The sequence below is a fragment of the Megascapheus bottae genome, chromosome 14 (genome assembly GCF_031878675.1).
Source record: "Megascapheus bottae isolate mThoBot1 chromosome 14, mThoBot2.hap1, whole genome shotgun sequence".
NCBI lineage: Eukaryota > Metazoa > Chordata > Mammalia > Rodentia > Geomyidae > Megascapheus > Megascapheus bottae.
Window position 1 is genome coordinate 52,633,289 of NC_143522.1, and position 18,598 is coordinate 52,651,886.

At 45.9% G+C, this 18,598-nt stretch overlaps 1 protein-coding gene across 1 annotated transcript in view; it reads right to left on the reverse strand.

Moving 5' to 3' along the window:
• Slc7a8 (solute carrier family 7 member 8) overlaps positions 1-18,598 on the reverse strand; it is a 64,665-nt gene that overhangs the window by 8,845 nt on the left and 37,222 nt on the right. The window contains exons 4-7 of the mRNA XM_090345249.1: positions 5,771-5,896; positions 3,993-4,146; positions 3,326-3,449; positions 378-481 (exon numbers count right to left, since the gene is read on the reverse strand). Of these exons, the coding sequence (XP_090201375.1) occupies positions 378-481; positions 3,326-3,449; positions 3,993-4,146; positions 5,771-5,896 (508 nt within the window). The remainder of the gene's footprint in view (positions 1-377; positions 482-3,325; positions 3,450-3,992; positions 4,147-5,770; positions 5,897-18,598) is intronic.

Consider the following 18,598-nt stretch of genomic DNA (forward strand, 5'->3'; position numbering starts at 1 on the left):
TCTAGAATACAGGGGATACCAGATCTAGAAGCTCCAAGACAGGAATCCCTCCTGATCCTTTTCAGAGTGGGGCTCTTTTCTAGCCAGCAGCAGCCTGGGCATAGGTCAGTAGACTATAGCCAAAGCACTGCTGCAAATCACAGCCCCTTGTTCCTTCAGAAACAATGTAGCCCATCACAGGCGAAGGACCAACGGCCTGAACCCCACGTGCACCAGTCCCTATGTGTGTAGCATACCCCCTCAGTACCCACACTGACATACACATTTCTGCAAAGTTATTTCGGAAGGAGCCTACACCACGGATAGAGACAAGCCCACCAAATCCACACAGAACACACACAGCAGAAGCTTCCAGAAAGGGCCTGGGCAAGACTCACCGGGAGGATGTGAAGAGAGACCCATTGACGCCTCCGAAAGTGGACAGGGCAACAGAGATGGGCATGATCCAGGCCACAACGCCCAAAAGCTTCTCTCCAAAGGTCTGGGGAGTAGAAAAGAATTATAACTGTCCACCCCAGCTTGTATTCCCCCATCCCCACCTGCAGCTTCTCTCCTGAGCCCAGGGTCCTGGCGCCACGTCCACTGACAGTGACTCATCCAGAGTCCATGCATGCTCTGGGCTAATTCATGGAAGGAGCCAGTGTTATGTGGCAATAGTAAGCGTCATCCTTCTTTATGAATGAAGAAATGGAGGCAGATAGGTGCAGTAGCTTATTTCAGTACCCACTTAGGAAGTGGAATCCAGACCTCCCAGGGAGAGGGAGAGATATGGCTTGTAATTTACACAGGTCTCAATTCAAATCCTAGCTCCACCCTGAATCCAGGTTGTAATTTCTTTTTCCAACGCCAGGGATGAAATCGAGGGGTTGGCAATCATTGATGTACATGTCTAGACTGAGGTTTGTTAACGTGCATGTGCACATGTGTGTGTGCCAGTACTGGGACTTGAACTCCTAAGTCTTGCTTAGCTTTTCTGCTCAAGGTTAGCACTCTACCACTTGAGCCCCAGCTCTACTTCCATTTGTGATAAGAGCCTTTCAGATTTGTTTGCCTAGGCTAGCTTTAACCCAGGATCCACAAATCTCAGCATCCTGAGTAGCTGGGATTAGAGGGGTGAACCACCAGCACCTGGGTTGTCTGCTTTTTGAGATAGGTCTATCATATAACGAGACTAGCTGCTATCTTGGGATTCTCCTGTCTCAGCCTCCAGAATGCTACAAGTTTATAATCTTTTCCCTTCTTCTATCCATCCCTCCTTCCCTTTTTAAAGATTTAATTCAAGCCCTTATCCTAGCTAGGTGGGTGCCTGAGACTTTTATCTCTAATTAACCTCTAGAAAACAGGAAGTGGGGCTTAGCTCAAGAGTAGGGTGGTAGCCTTGAGCTGAAGAGCTCAGGGACACCGCCCAGGTCCAGGAAGTAGCCTTGAGTGGAGGAGCTTAGGGACAGCGCCTAAGCAGAATTCAAGCCACATGACCCACAAAACAAAACTGGAAATGCTGCTGTGGCTCAAAGTGGTAGAGCACTAGCCTTGAGCAAAAGAGCCCAGGGACAGTGCCCAGGCCCCAAGTTCAAGCGCCAGGACCAACCAAAAGAAAAAAAAAAAAAAAAGGAAGAAAAAAAGGAAAGTCTCAATGATATTCCTGCCTGAGCTGGTTTTGAACTGTGAACCTCAGATCTTAGTCTTCTGAGTAGGTAGACACACCCACTGGCTCTCACAGGTTTATCATTTTTTTTTTCTTCTTTGTGGGTTATGGGGCTTGAACTCTGGGCATGGGCACTGTCCCTGAGCTCTCTAGCTCAAGGCTACTGCCCTATACCTGAGCCTGGGTGTTGGCCTTGAGCTCTTCAGCTCAATGCTACCACCCTACCACTTGAGCCTGATCCCCACTTCCCATTTTCTAGTGGTTAATTGGAGGTAAGAGCCTCATGTTTTTTATTGCCTGGGCTGGTTTTGAATATTGATCCTCAGATCTCAGCCTCCTGAGTAGCAAGGATTACAGGCGTGAGCCACCATGACCAGTCAGGTTTGTAATTTTTTTTTTTTTTTGCCAGTCCTGGGCTTGAGCTCAGGGCCTGAGCACTGTCCTTGGACTTTCTCAAGGCTAGAGCTCTACCACTTGAGCCTCAGCACCACTTCCAGCTTTTTTTGTATGTATGTGGTACCAAGGAATCGAACCCGGGTCTTCGCGCATGCTAGGCAAGCACTTTAACCACTAGGCCAAACTCCCGGCCCAGGTTTGTAATTTTTGAGCCTCATTTTCCTGTCTGTAAAATAGAGATGGATCCCAACTGATAGCATGAGGATTCCCAAATGTGTAAAATGGTTTATGTTGGTGAAAAAAATGAATCAACCATTATTTTGGTTCTAAATGTATAGATTACTTTGGCTGACAGATTAAAATGCTGTGGACTGGGCTTCTCATTGTTCTGATTCAGGTTTATTGCCCATGCCAGGGAGAGACTGTCTAGGGCAGATGTCCTGCTGTGTGGGAGGTGGTTGGTCATGGGAACAGGCTGCCAAGGTAGGTAGCAGGCCCTTTCAATTTTGACTCCTGAGAGGAGACACAGAATGACATGGGCAGGGTGGAGAGTGGCCCAGCCTGAGGCCAGAAGCAACATTGCTTCGAGTTCTTTCTCAGGGGTCAAGGATCTCATGGTATAGTTTCCAAAGAGCATGAACCGCTTCAATGACTGAACTGTTTATCAGCTCCCACTTTTCCCTGATGAGGGACGGTATCTGCCCGTATGATTCGCAGAGGAGGGAACAGAGGCAGAGAAATGAATGTTTGCGGGCCAGGTGTTTGCTTAACATGTATAAAGCCTGGGTTCAGATCCTCAGTACCACATACATAGAAAAAGCTGGAAGTGGTGCTGTGGCTCAAGTGGTAGAGCTCTAGCCTTGAGAAAGCCCAAGGATAGTGCCAAGCCTTTAAGTTCAAGCCCCAAGACTGGCAAAAAACCAAAAACAAACAAAAAGAACAACCAAAGCCAAAAATAAATGATTGCTTTATGCACTGGTATGTATGACTGCTTCTCTACACAATCCTCAAGTTCAAAGTTTGAAAGTGTCTGAGCTCAGGGGCGAGCACATTTGTTCTGTAAAGGATTGGATATCAGCTATTTCAGCTTCACAAACCAACACACTCTCTGTGGAATGTTCTTAGCTCTGTCATGTAGCTATTCTAGACTAAACCCAGCCAACAGTTTGTGAATTCTATCCTGATGATTTGGGATGATTTCAACTGCATGAGATCATGGTTCAGGCCTAGCTGGTGAGTCAATGCCAGCGTTCTGGGTTTGAGACCCTGAGTTCAATTCCTTACCACAGCGACTGCGTTTGATGCCAGCAGCTCCTGGGGGGACATTGCAGTGACATACGCGACATTGGCAAAGACATACACAAATGTGACCAGTGGGATGGAGATGAAGATGGCTCTGGGAAGGTTCCTGTAGAGGGAGAGGAGGTGAGAGGGAAGCCTGTGGCAGCATGCCTGTTCTGCCTAGAAGTCTGCAGGAGCCTGGCTCTGCAGCTTCTCTGGGCTTCCCTGAGAGGTGGGTTTTATCTCAGTTGGGACAAGGGAAATGTAGACATGAAATGGCAGGTGCTGACCACTGGCTTCTTGACCCAAATCTCTGCCACACACTCTTCCTGCTGCCTCAAGTCACAAGGACCAGTCTGTCCTGTAACAGGGAAGTAGCCCAGAGCCTCAAGGGACACAGTTCATTCTCTAAGGCAGTTGACTCTTGGTCAACACAGTTTGCATCTTTTAACCTGCCTGGGGCCATGTACAAGGCTCTGTCTCTGTTCTGGACAGGGAGGATGGTGAACGGTTTCAGTTCCTGGGAAATGAGCTGTTTCTCTAGGGCAGACCAGAGCAGGGTCAGGATGGGTGTGGGTGACGGGTCAGTGCACACCTGTTCCCTTGGCTCAGTGGCAGTTACTGTGGGGCCTCTCAAGGGGGTAGGGAGAAGCTGGCTAGTTCAACTTACTTATAGGGATCCACGAGTTCCTCCGTCACATAATTGAGAAAGTTCCACCCCCCATAGGCAAAGGAGCCCTGAAGGAACGCCAAGGCGATAAGGCCAATGTCAGGTTCCTGGAAATTCTCAAATGCATTCTTTGGCTCCAGCCAGAAGAATTCACCTAAGGACCAAATGGACAAGAGGCTGCTCAGAGAGACAAGTCCAGCCCCCCGCCCCAAACCCCCCTTCATCCAGGCTCACTGTCTCCCAACTCCACTCCCTCCACCTGGGACCATATTCCAGCTCTTTGGTCTGCAATGAAGCCAGTGTGTCACAGAAGTGGAGTTCAAAGAAGCAGGGAGATGCAGGTCATCAACTTCCTAGTACCTCAGAGTCCTGAGTTCATATAGCCTGGGTTCAAAGCATGGTTCTGAATGCCCTTTTAAAACAAACAGCAACAGCAGCAAAAACAAGGCTAATGTGATGAGAAAGGCCAGGGTAAAATAGGAGGCTGGCTTGTTGGACTCTGGAAACAGTATTGGAGCCATTGAAAGTATCCTGACCACCTTCCCGGATATCTGTGTACATTTTCATGAAGAAAGCATCAAGAACAAATGTGAATTTCTTTGTAGTTCGAATTTGTTAATTCTTTTGCTTCATTCTTTCTTTCCTTTTGTCCTTCCTTCTTTCCTTCCTTCCTCCCTCCCTCCTTTCATTTTCACCTTTCTTTCTCTCTCTCTCTCTCTCTCTTTCTTTCTTTCTTTCTTTCTTTCTTTCTTTCTTTCTTTCTTTCTTTCTTTTGCCAGTATTAGGGTTTGAACACAGGGCTTTGCACTCTTGCTCAGCTATTTTTCTTACTACTTGAGTCATACGTCCACTTCTGGCTTTTTGCTGGTTAACAAGAGTTTTACAGAGGGTTGCTTGGTTGTTTGTCAAAATCCAGACCAAATCTGGATAGGGTTAGAATCAAAATCCTCAGATCTTAGCCTCCTGAGTAGCTAGGATTACAGACACAAGCCCTCCAGTGCCCAGCTAGCCTGTCTCTTTATAAGGTACAGTTTGGCCTCCCTTTTCATGGTATTTTTAGTAAAGAGCCTTTCAATTGCCTTCCCAGTGCTTTCCAGTGTCTTACACACTCTGGTCCTCAAAAGAGATTGCTGGATGGCAGCGTGTACATAGCTCAGTGGTAGAGAGCCTGCTTAGCCACGAGCAGGCTCCAAAGCCCTGGTGGGATTTCCAGCAACAAAGAAATAATCCACTTAAAATAATCAGGAATACACTGTCACAGATATTTGGTTTCCGGAGGAAGGTTCCCCCCACTGGAAGCAGGGCTTCTGGGTAGGCAAGAGGTCTTCCTGTTTGTCATCTGATTTTAAAAAGTGACGCTGAACAGAGCCCAGTGCCACTGCTACCATGGAAACCAAATAGAAGCCTCCCAGCTTAGAAAGGACTAAATCCGATGGGGAATGTTGGCAGGGGCCCCGGAAATGTAGAGCTCTCTCTTGTAGAGATTATGAGTAATTCTGAAACATAAAATTCTCCTTTGTTCTCCATTTTAAGCTACGGGCAGGGCAGAAAAGAAAATGCGGAACAGAGACCTGCATTACAGAGACCTAGGGATCTTTTACCTAGCTGTGCAAGCCTGGGGAGATAGATCTTTGCGAAGACGGGGTAGTGGTGGTGAAAGAATTCCTAACCTTGGAAAAAATGGCTTTTATTCTCTTTATGGTGCAAGCAAAGAACAGAAGCCTCTGGAATCCAGAAGGGAGGAATCTCATGGGCTCTGCTGCTCCCATGACACTCACCTTTGCATATCTGTACAATTCCCATGATGATGATGAGGGCCAGGGCAAGGAGCTTTCCAGCTGTAAAGATGTCTTGAACGCGAGTGGCCCACCGTACGCTGGAGCAGTTGACCCATGTTAGAAGCACTGGAATGAGAGAAGCCCAGACACGTCGTCAGAAACTACACCAACTGCATAAACGTTCGTGCTCCTGAGACTGGAACTGTGATAAGCCAGCTAAACCCCTCACAAGCTAAGCCCCAGTGACCAGAAACTTTGGCTCCATTAACCAGTTACAAATAAGGCTAACATGGCCCAAATTAGAGCTTGGTCAGAGCATACCCAAGGCAAGAAGCCAAAAGCAAGCGGGGAAGTTAGGCCTGAGTATGGAATGAGATCACTTTTCTGAGCCTGATTTTGAAGCAAGTGATATCTAGAGACTCTTTTCATTTATCAAGGTATTATCTATGTCCTGTGAAAGTCACTGTGTGTGTGCGCGCGCGTGCGCGCATGTGTGCGCGCGCCTGGGAATGTGTGTACATTGTGATGCTGGGGACAAAACCCAGGGCCCATACAAGCACTCTATTACTGAGCTACAACTCTAATACTATTATTACTGTTGTTGTTGATAATAGAGTTTTTCTATGTAGCATTGTTCAGCTTCAAACTCCTGGTCCTCTAGCCTCAGCTTCCCAAGAGCTGGGATGATAGACATGAATCACTACAAGTGGCTCAAATTTCATTTCTTGTTGTTCTACAGTTTGAAGTAAGAGCTGGTACTTGCAAGACCTACCTGCTCAACTGGTACTCTACCACTTAAGCAGTACTTCCAGCCTAGATTTTTCTTGGTTATTTTGTCAGTACCAGAGCTTGAACTCAGTACCTTGCACTCTCATTTGGCTTTCCTTGCTCATGGCTGGTGCTCTACCACTTGAGCCATACTCCACCTCTAGTTGGATATCTTAGAAATAGAGTACCTCAGACTTTTCTTCCCCTCACTGGTTCTGACCTGTGATTCCCTCAGGTCTCTTGAGTAGGATTATAGATGTGAGCCACTGGCCTGGTTAAAATTTACCTTTTTAAAGACTCTAGTTTAATGAGATTTGACAAATGTATCTACATTGTTAATTATTACCATACTCAGTATATAGACCATTTCTAACACTTTGTAAAGTTGTCTATTTGTAGTTATTAGTCTTCTTCCAATATCTCTGTCAAGCACTCATTTGATTTCCGTCTCTATAGCAGTAGTTTTGCCTATTCCAGAGTACCACATAAACAGAACTATAGAATGTGTAAGCATTCATATGTATTTTTTTTCACCTAACATAATGCTTTGAAGTCTATTCATGTTGCTTTATAGTAGTAGTTCCTTTTATTTTTTGTTGGTCATGGAGCTTAAACTTTGGGCTTGCATGCTGTCCCTGAGCTCTTCAGCTCAAGGCTAAGGCTCTACCACTTTGAGCTACAAAGCCACTTCCCGTTTCCTGGTGGTTAACTAGAGATAAGAGTCACAGCGTTTCCTAGTAGGGATGGTTTTGAATCACGATCCTCAGATCACAGCCTTCTGCGTAGTGAGGATGATAGGTGTGAGACACTGGCACCCAGCTTGTTCTTTTGAATTGTTGAAGGTTATTCCGTTATATGGATATATCCTTCCCCCCCCCCCACTTTGATGGACTTGCTCCCAGTTTGGGGATTCTATGTAAATAAAACTGCTATTTTTTTTTTTTTTGCCAGTCCTGGGCTTGAGCTCAGGACCTGAGCACTGTCCTTGGACTTTCTCAAGGCTAGAGCTCTACCACTTGAGCCTCAGCACCACTTCCAGCTTTTTATTATGTATGTGGTACCGAGGAATGGAACCTGGGTCTTCGTGCATGCTAGGCAGGCACTCTACCACTAGGCCAAACTCCCAGCCATAAAATTGTCTGTGAGACTCTCATCTCCAATTAGCCATCAGAAAACCAGAAGTGGACCTGTGGCTGGAGTGGTAGAGTGATAGCCTTGAGCTGAAGAGCTCAGGGATAGCACTCAGGACCAGAGTTCAAGCCCCACAACCGACAAAAATAAATAAATTTAAAAAATTGGGTCTTAGGGTAAACACACATTTAATTGTATAAAAGATTATCAAACTGTAGTTGGAAGCTGAGTATGGTGGCTCACACCTGTAATCCTACCTACTCAGGAGGCTAAGGATCTGAGGATCGTGGTTCAAAGCCAGCCCAGTCACTTACATCTGAAGTCCATGAGACTTTTATCTCTAATTAGACCCCAGGAAATAGGAAGTGGCACTGTGGCTCAAAGGGTAGAATGGTAGCCTCAAGCTGAAGAGCTCAGGGACAGCACCAAGGCCCAGAGTTCTAGTCCTATGACTGTCCAAAAAAACAAAAAACAAAAAAACCCAAAACAGAACAACAACAATAAAAAACTGTAGCTGGGCATCTGTGTCTCACACCTGTAATCCAAGCTACTCAGAAGAATGATGGGATCTGGGAATAGAGGTTCAAAACCAGCCTGTGCAGAAAAAAAAAAAAAGCCAGCCAGGCTTGGTGGCTCAAGTCTTCAATCCTAGTTGCTCAGGAGACTGAGATCTGAGAATTACAGTTCAAAGCCAGTCAATGCAGGAACATGTGAGACTCTTACCTTCAATTAACTGCTTTTAAAAAGCTGGAAATGGAGCCATAGCTCAAAATGGTAGAGCACTAACCCTGAACACAAAAACTCAGCACCCACGGGGTGGGTTCAAGGTCCGGTGCACGCGTGCACGCACATGTACACACACATGTACACACACATGTACACACACACACAGAGGCAAAGAGCCTTTAACGAAATTAACATTAAAAATTGATTGAGTGCCAGGAGTTTGGCCTAGTGGTAGAGTGCTTGCCTAGCATGCAAAGACCTGGGTTCGATTCATCAATGCCACAGACATAGAAAAGCTGGAAGTGGTGCTGTGGCTCAAGTGATACAGTTCTAGCCTTGAAAAGGCCCCTAATTCAAGCTCCAGGTCTAGCAAAAAACAACAACAACAACAACAACAACAAAACAGCCTGTGCAGAGAAATCAGAGACTCATCTCTAGTTACCCAGCAAAAAGACAGAACTGGAGATATGGCTCATGTGGTAGCTTGAGACAGCTGTGAGAGAAAAAGCTGAGTGCAAAGCCCTGAATTTGAGCCCTGATACTAAGACACAGACAGACTGACAGACAGACAGACAGACAGACAGACACAGACACAGACACACACACACAGCCAGTTTTCCAAAAAGTCAACATCACATTGTATTCCCACCAATAATATATGCAAATTCTTGTTGTTCTGTATCCTTATCAACGTGTGTGTGTGTGTGTGTGTGTGTGTGTGTGTGTGTGTGTGTGTGTGTGTGATGGGAGAGGGAGAGAGAAGGAGGGGGAGAGACAGGAGAGGGAGTGTGGGGGAGGGGCAAGCCTGCCTGTCTCATGGGAAGCAGGAATATTATTTTACTGTGGTTTTGATCTGTATTTCCCTAATGACTAAGTGATAGGGAGCACTAGCGGGGGGACGGGGGGGGGGCTCTCTGCTTTGTTCTACACTCCTCAAGCCACCCACCAAGCTCTGTGTGGAGGAGTGTGGTTCCCGGTTTCCAGATGGTTCTAAAGAGCTTGAGGCGAAGGAAGAAGAAAATGAAAACCCTCCAGGACACCCCCTAGTGCTCAGGAACATAAAAGCACCAGACTTCTGCCAGGACTCACAATCCTGAATGACTGATGAAGTTTAGCAACACCTTGCAGTTAAACTAAGCTTTTGTTCTCCAAGGATTTCACAACCTTATTTGATCTGTGCTTGATTTCAGCAGGGAAGGAGTGTGCTCTATTGCATCTGTCTGTAATCTTCCTCCCTAAAACAACCATCTCTACCTGACTAACTCCCTGCTTTTTTAGATTCCTCTGTTCCACCAAGCTCTGTGATTTTATTTCCTCTTCCTCTTCCCCTTCCCCTTCTGGCTTTTTCTATGTATGTGGTACTGAGGAATCGAACCTAGATCTTTGTGCATGCTAGGCAAGCACTCTACCACTAGGCCAAACTCCTGACCCCTATATTTCTTCTTCTTTTTTTTATTAACATTTATTAACATTGAATTTTATATCATATTTCAAATGTCATGATTAACAAACAAGTATTCAAGAAGGGAATCTCTATAGACAATCACTGGCACTTAGGTTTTAGAACATAATTAAAATTAAACTGAGGGTTTGAATGTCATAGATACATATTAATCTAGGTAATAAAACATTATGTCTATAGAGTATGTAGCCCATTATAGATTTTTATGTCTTTGTAGTTATGTTTATATCTCCAAGACCATATCCATAATATTGGCTACCCAAATATTGAGTCATCTCTCTTGTACTGTTTGATCTAATATCCACATATTAAGGATACCATGTAGCTTTTGTTCCTTTGGTCCTGACTTATCTCACCCTATATTTATTCTTAAAAATGGAGCCTGCTGTCAGAAACCAGTGGCTTGTATTTTTAATCCTAACTACGTAGGAGGCTGAGATCTAAGGATTGAAGTTCAAAGCCAGTCCAAATCCAAGAGACTCATATCCAATTAACCAGCAAAAAGCTGGACAGAGAAATGTTGTTAAGGGGCCGAGAACATGGCCTAGTGGTAGCTTGCTCGCCTAGCATTCATGAAGCCCTGGGTTTGATTCCTCAGAACCACATACACAGAAAAAGCTGAAAATGGAGCTGTGGCTTAAGTGGCAGAGTGCTATCCTTGAGCAAAAAGTGTTTAAGGACAGTGCCTAGGCCCTGAGTTCAAGCCCCAGAACTGGCAAAAGAAAAGAAATGTTGCTAAGGTGGTAGAGTGCCAAGCTGTGTAAGTCACATTTTATCCATAAGGCACAAAATTTGTCCTTCTTTGCTCCAACAATCTTAGACCAGGCGTGCACACGCACTAGAGGCGGGGGGGGGGTAAGGGGGAGGGGGCTATGGCTATACTGGGGTTTGAGCTCTGGGCTTCAGTACTCTCCTTCGGCTTTTTTTTTTTTTGCTCAAGGAAGGCACTCTACCACTTGAGCAACATCTCTGCTTTTGGCTTTTTGCTGGTTAATGGTGATGAGTATCTTGCATTTGTCTGCTCTGGTTGGCTTCGAATCAGAGTCCTCAGATCAGCCTCCTGAGTAGCTAGGATTACCCCCTTCCAGCTCCTGGCACTACTTTGTTTATATCTAATTGTGGTACTCACTTCTTCATACTAAAGTGATCTATTTCTTCCTTCTCTTTCCTGGTAGAGGAAGAGGACAAAGCTGTAACTTTTTCATGTTTTGAATCCCCATATCATTGATGCCTGCAAGTAAGTAGGTGCTCAACAAATATTTAATACAGAACAAACATGTCACAGTCTACTCATCAGTCCTCCAATGTCACCTCCCTTTACACATGCCACAGTGTATTTAATGAGACACACCCCCAGTTCCTCTCATGAAGCCAAATGAGCAACAGGAAGCTGGAGTTTAAGGGAAGAAACTCCTGACTCTGTGGAGGAGCTGCTATCCAAGACGGTATCATACAAGGAGAATCAAAACATGTGGTCTGAGGAAAGGTTTTTAAGTGCCTGAACAGCGAGAACATTTTGTAAATACTAGAATGTTCCAGATGGACAGAGACATCCTGACAAATACACACTTGATTATCTTACTCAATTCAGTCAGATTTCAGGATCATGTGCCTGGTGACAATCCAACTCAAGTCACTCTAAACAACTGGGGTGTGATTTCAGCTTCTCCCCAGAGCCCTGAAAACCTGCCAAGCACAAGGCTGGCCCCTGTACCTGGGAATCCAGGCAGATATAAGCAGTCATGATTCAAGAATAAAAATTGCTTTGTGAAGGAAAGGGACATTAGAAAACAAAACTCATGTGGCATGGGTGTGGATGAGGATTACAGAAGAGACTGGATTCTGATTCAGAAGAGAAAATTACCTTCCACCCAGAGGAGAAGCCAGGGGGCAGGGCAGGGAGACTAGATGAGACAGATGACTGGGAAGTTCTTTCTCTGGCCTGCCTTCCTTCCTTCCTTCCTTCCTTCCTTCCTTCCTTCCTTCCTTCCTTCCTTCCTTCCTTCCTCTCCTCCCCTCCTCTTTTCAATAACTGGTGCTGGGAAAACTGGGCATCCATTTGCAGAAAACTAAAAGTGTATCCCTGTTTGTCATCATGCACTAATATCAAGTCAAACTGGATCAAAGACCTGAAACTTTGAAATTACTGTAAGAGGGAGCAGGAGAAACATGAGGACTCATAGGCAGAAACTTTTTTTTTTTTTTTTTGCCAGTCCTGAGTTTGAACTCAGGGTCTGAGCACTGTCCTTCGACTTTCTCAAGGCTAGAGCTCTACCACTTGAGCCTCAGCACCACTTCCAGCTTTTTTCTATGTATGTGGTACTGAGGAATTGAACTTGGGTCTTCGTGCATGCTAGGCAAGCACTCTACCACTAGGCCAAACTCCTGGCCCCCCATAGGCAGAAACTTTTTGACAAGAGTCCCTGGGGCCCAGCGAATAGGAGAGAAACTTGACAAATGGATCTATATGGAACTAAAGTTTCTGCACAGCAAAGCACCTAGCTACTAAACTAGAAAGACAGCCAACAGGTTGAGAGTAGATCTCTATCAGCTACATATCAGCCAGAGGCCTAATCTCAAGAACTACCCCCACCCCGCCACCCCGAAAGCTAATGGACAAAGACTTCTCAGAGGAAAAAGTAAGAATGGCAAAGAAACACCTGAGAAAATGCTCATCACCTCGGCCATAGAGGAAATACAAGTCAAAACAACTCTGATCCATCTCATCCCAGTTAGATTGGCCAACATTGTGAATTTGAACACACACAGATGTTCTGAGGATCTACTGAGAGCAAAATCTTGCACAGTTCAGGGTCTTCTGTTGTACTTTATCTCCTCAACTTCACAAGATCCTAGCCTTTGACTAATATTTAACCTTTCACCTTCACAGGGATCCTTCAGAAACAAGAGGAGAATTCTGAGAATGAAGTAGAGATAGGCAGTCTGCCTGTGCCCCTTCATCTCAGAACAAGGCTGAAGGGTGAAGGTCTCACTCTTCACCCCACAGTTGGGCCATGGCAGCACGTGACTGAAATAAGCCGTGCGGGAACTTTCAGTCTCCTGCTATTGCAGGACAGTGCCTTGAGACAGCTGAAACCTGAGCCTCTATCCAGAGAGGAAAGGTCAGGGATGAAGGCGCTTGTCAAGCACTCCTGCTGTGCCCAGGAAGCTGCTGCCACAGCCTTTCTACTACCCAGCCAACCTCATCCAGGCCCTCAGTTCAAGCCTCGGTTCTCCTCTCAGGCTCCCCCCCCCAAAAAAAAGATAGGGTTATTTGCTTAACCTACCCAGAATAAAGAACTCAATATCAAGGTGTCAGGAGACACATAAAAAATGAGGCAAGCTGGGTATGGGTGGCTCATGCCTGTAATCCTAGCTGCTCAGGGGACTGAGATCTGAGGTCCAAAGCCAACTTGGGCAGGAAAGTCCGTGAGACTCTTAGCTCCAATTAACCACCAGAAAACCAGAAATGGCACTGTGTCTCAAAGTGGTAGAGAGTGAGGAGCTCAGGGATAATGCCTAGGCCCGGAGTTCAAGATCTACAACTGACAAAAGAGAAAGAGAAAAAAAAATGAGGTAGGCAGGAGGCGAAAATCTCAGACTACAGCAGTGGCTCTCCTGTGCCAAGTTAGAGAGAGGGGGCTCAGCCCTTCCGGCTCTGGGAAAGCTGTGGGACTGCACACATGCAGAGTTCCCATCCCCACCCTGGCACTAGCACTTGCCCATGGTGGAGGGGTGGAGCAGGCCTGCTCCCTGCAGAGAGGGGCCCTCAGCCCCGCCTCTACCTTGATCCCCAGGCTTTGATCCTTGGCTATCCAGAAGCCTCCTTCACTTCCTCCCCATAGCCATGAAAGCAGACAATGGCAGAAGAGCGGACATCTCAACCACTGTCAATAGATTCCAATCCCCAGGATTTGTGCATATGTAAAAGGAACTTGGTAAAAGTGATTCAATTAAGGAATTGAAGATAGGGAGTTTATCTTGGATTATCTGAGTGAGCCCAGTATAATTATAAGAATCCTTACAAGGGGAGAGACAGCAGTTATAAAGGCAGAGGAGAAAGTGGTGCTGGAGGCCAGGAGGGAGAAAGGGATTTGAAGATGCTGTTGCTGGCTTCGAGGACACGGGAGGGGGGGGGGAGGAGAAGGCCCGCAGGGCATGAGCCAGAAAATGCAGGAAGTCCCTTGCAGTTGGAGAAAGCAAGGAAACGACTTTCCCTAGTCTTCAGAGGGGTACGTCCTCACCAGCACTTCAGTTTAGGACTTGTGACTTCCTAAACTGTCTGCTGAGGCCAAAGCCCTCACTTTCCCGGCCCCTCCCTCTCTCTTTCTTAGCTTTTTTACTTAAGGCTGGTACTCTACCACTTGAGCCACAGCTGCCACAGCTGCGCTTCTGACTTTTTGCGAGTTAATTGAAGATAGAAGTCTCGTGGGCTTTTCTGGTTAGCCTTCTGAGAGGCTAGGATTTACAGGGATGAAAGGCTTTGTTAAGAACAACCAGGCAAGGCTGGGAGTTTGGCCTAGTGGTTAAGGTGCTTGCCTAGCATGCACGAAGACCCGGGTTCGATTCCTTGGTACCACATACATAGAAAAAAGCCAGAAATGGTGCTGAGGCTCGAGTGGTAGAGCTCTAGCCTTGAGAAAGTCCAAGGACAGTGCTCAGGCCCTGAGCTCAAGCCCAGGAATGGCAAAAAAAAAAAAAAAAAAAAAAAAGAGAACAACCAGGCAGATGAGGGCTGTAGTTCAATGGTCGAATGTATTTAGCATGTGTGTGTAAGGTCTTGGATTCTATCTCTAGTCCTAAAACAAACCCCAAAAAATGTTTTTTAAATGGAAAGGGAAGAGATAATCCTAGAAGTATTATATATAAGTTTAGTCCTCAAGTTGGAGGTTATGGAGTAGTCACATGGCTTACCATATTGCTGTTGATAACATGAGACCCACAATGGTAGAGCTTGTTTTGTGATTTGTCTTTGAGTCATCGAAAACCCAGTATGTAAAACTGTAAGCATTTTGGGAAGAATTTTCACCTCGATGTATATATAACATAGATTAAGAACAATTTAAAATTCTCTCTAGGCCATTTTCAAACAGAATATCATTGACTCACCAGCATAAACAATTTTCATTTAAAAAGTTTTAGCTTGGCTCACCCCCATAATCCTAGCTATTTTAGGAGGTTGAGGTCTGAGGATCCTAAGTTGAAGTCTGCCTGGGCAGAAGAGTCTATAAGACTCTCACCTCCAATGAATCCTGAGCAGCCAAAAGCTGAGCTGTGGTTCAAGTGGTAGAGAGACAGCCTTGTGCAAATAAAGCTAAGGGAAAATGCCCCGGTCTTGAGTTCAAGCCCTAGTACTGGGAGAGAGGGAGAGAAAGCAAGTATGTGTGTGGGGGGCCGAGGGGGGGAGAAACAGGGGCTATAAGTCCCTTTAAGTGGCAGTGGAGCTGGGTTGAAATCCCCACAACATTGCAGAGTCAGGGTTGACCTATGACTCTGCTTCTGGTATCTTCTGAGGGCAGAACAAGCAGAGCTCAGAGTAGCTTATTAGGTAAGGAGTGAGCTACAAGGTAGGGGTATCAGTAACCTGGAGGGAGGAGGCAGACACGGCTCCCTCAGAGGGACCTGGCATGTCTGAGGGTCACAGGACTTTAGAACTACTAGTACCCAGAGGCCATGCGGTCTCTCCCAGCTTAGTCACTGACTCTTGAGGAACCCAGACAAGCTGGTTAACTTCTGTGAGCTTCCCTTCCCTCTGTGAAATGGGGAAACAGCCCATTTCATCCTAAGAGCATATTCTGTATATTTAAAACCTGTGTCTTGCTATAAAACCTTCAGTGACCTTAGATGATTATGTTTTTTATTGTTCATGGAAATGACATCCTCAAAAAGAGGCTGTAATTTGCTCAGGATCGCGCTGACAATTAGAGGCCAAGGCTGGGAAAAGGATGATTTAGACTTAATGCTATGCTATCCCTTAGCTTTTTCCACTCAAAGCTGGTGTTCTTCTACTAGAGCCACACCCCTACTTCCTGGTTTTTTTTTTTTTTTTTTTTTTTGATGCCAGTGCTGGGGTTGAATTCAGGGTCTAAACACTGTCCTTGGGCTTTTTCCTCAAAGCTTTTTTACTTAGTTAATTAATGGTAAGAGTCTCATGAATTTGCTTGCCTGGGCTGGCTTTGAATGGTAATTCTCAGATCTTAGTCTCTAGAGTAGTTAGGATTAGAGACCTAATCCACTGTAGCCTGGCTGGCGCTCTCGCTGGCGTTCTCTCAATCTCTCTCTCTCTCTCTCTCTCTCTCTTTCTCTCTCTCTCTCTCTCCCTCTTTCTCTCTCTCTCTCTCTCTCTCTCTCTCTCTCTTTCTGTGGGTTATTTGTTTTTTTAATCAGTCCTGGGGCTTGAACTCAGGGCCTGGGCACTGTTCCTGAGCCTCTGTGCTCAAGGCTAGTGCTCTACCACTTGAACCACAGCTCCATTTATCACCTTTCACTGGTTAATTGGCCATAAGACTCCCTGCCTGAGCTGACTTCTCCCATCCATCCTCAGAGCTCAGCCTCATGGGAACCTAGGATTACACGCATGAGCCACCTGTGCTCAGCTACCCCTGGGTTTTCTTAGTCTCACTGATTGGGATCTAAGGAATGTACTGGAGGAACCTTGAAAAACATTGTTTTCCTTTTATATTGTCAGAACTTGGCCTCTCCTTCTGGTCTGATCAGAGAAAATGAACCTAGACAGTATAAAGTGTGTAAAAGGAGTGCAGAAGTCTGTACAGACAGATGATGAAGACAAGAGGACATAGGAATCAGCAGGGTAGAAGAGGAAAGACAGAAAGGGAGAGTAATACAAACGATAAAGAAAAAGCACGAGAGAGGCAAAACTGAGAAGACAGGCATTAAGAGAATGCTGGGGGAATTAAAAAAAGAAGAAGAAGAAGATGCAAAGCTTTAAACAGCTAGTGAAAAAAGGAAGGAGTGACGCCCCTTGGTAGGAAGCAGAATGCCCTGTTCCTTCTCCACAATTTCCACCTATTCTGGATGGAGTGCCCTTAGCCCTCTGAACTAGCCATACATTTCATCTGGTGAATCTGGCTGAAGGGAGAGTTTCAAAGTCTCACCTTTTTCAGGGGCATGCACTTCTCTGCTTTCTGCCCCACGATGGCATCACCCACTGGCTCCCTGACCCTGGAACTGCAGCAGCAGAAGGCTGCCCTTCAGCAAAGCCCGCAGGGTGCCAGGCAGGAGCTGGGAGAGCCACTCAGCCACGGAGGGGGTTGTGCCCACGCTCTGCTCTGTGATTGGCTACACACACACACACACACACACACACACACACACACACACACACCCCTTGGCTGCCTCCACTCAGTGGAGGAAGCAGGCACGGGTTTCTAATTGTGGAACTACCCGGCCTGTCTGTCCGTTTCCAGATCGTTTCTGGTGTGGGCGGCCAAAAGGCACTGATAGGCAGAGAAAACACTGCACCCTGCAACAAACACCCGATAAGATTCCAGTTCTTGCCCAAGCAAGTTGCAGGGGAGACGGAGCCATCTTTTCCTTCTCAAAGACCTCAGAGAGTCCTGGGATATGAGTGGGGGAGATAGGGAGCCAGTTTCTTACATAGAAGCCTTCCTATGGGATGAGGAACCATGTTTTAAAGTTCTCCAGACCCTGTCTATGGAGATCAAAGGTCTGTATTATTGTACATGTGATATAACTGGACTGGTGCAGTCATACATGTAAATAACTTGACTGGTGAAAGACAAAAACATTAAAGCAAAGCAACTGCAACCAAAAATAAAATCAAAGCAGCCTTTCGTCATAAATTACACTTTGATCCCGTGTACTTCTAGGTGAGCTTTTTTTGGGGGGGTGGGGGTGTGTTGTTTTTGGTATTGGGGTTTGAACTCAGGCCTCCTTCTTGCTGGGCTGTGCTCTCTACCATTTGAACTACATCTCCCATCTTGTGTTTGGCTGGTTCCTGTGGAGATGGAGTCTCTTAGGATACACAGATGGTATCTGTCCAGGCTGACTTAAAGCTTGATCCTTCAGGTTTTAGCCTCCTGAGGAGTTAGGATGGCTGGCATGTGTTACTGGTATCCAGCCAGCTTTCAAATAGATCTTGCCAACACAGTAGAGTAACATTTTCCCCCACCTTTGTTTTATTCTTTCTTTCTGACCTTCTTAATTTGCATCAATTAGTTATACAAGGCGATTTGATAGATCCATATATGCACGCAGTGCACCTTGATTGAACTCATTACCTTTCCATCATTCTCCCTCATCCGCTATCCCTGTCCTTCCTCTTTTCATCTTAAATCTCAGAACCTTTTTTTTTTTTTTGGTACTGGGCTTGAACTCAGGGCCTTGCATGCTCTTCTTTAGCTTTTTTTTTTTTTTTTTTTGCTTAAGGCTGGCACTCTACTACTTGAGCCACAGCTCTACTTCTGGCCTTTTGGTGGTTAATTGGAAATATGAGTGGCCTCTCTTGCCAGGCTGGCTTTGAACCACAATGCTCAGATGTGAGCCTCCTGAGTAGCTATGATTACAGGTTATGAGCCAGTAGCACACAGCGTTTAGAATTCCTTTTTAAGCCCGGTGCGGTGTAGGCTGAGATCTAAGGATCAAGGTTGAAAGCCAGCCTGGACACAAAAGGACCTGAGCCTCTTATCACCAATTAGTCACTAGCAAACTGGAAGTAATGGTGTGGCTCAAGGGGTCTGGCAGTAGCCTTGAATTGAAGA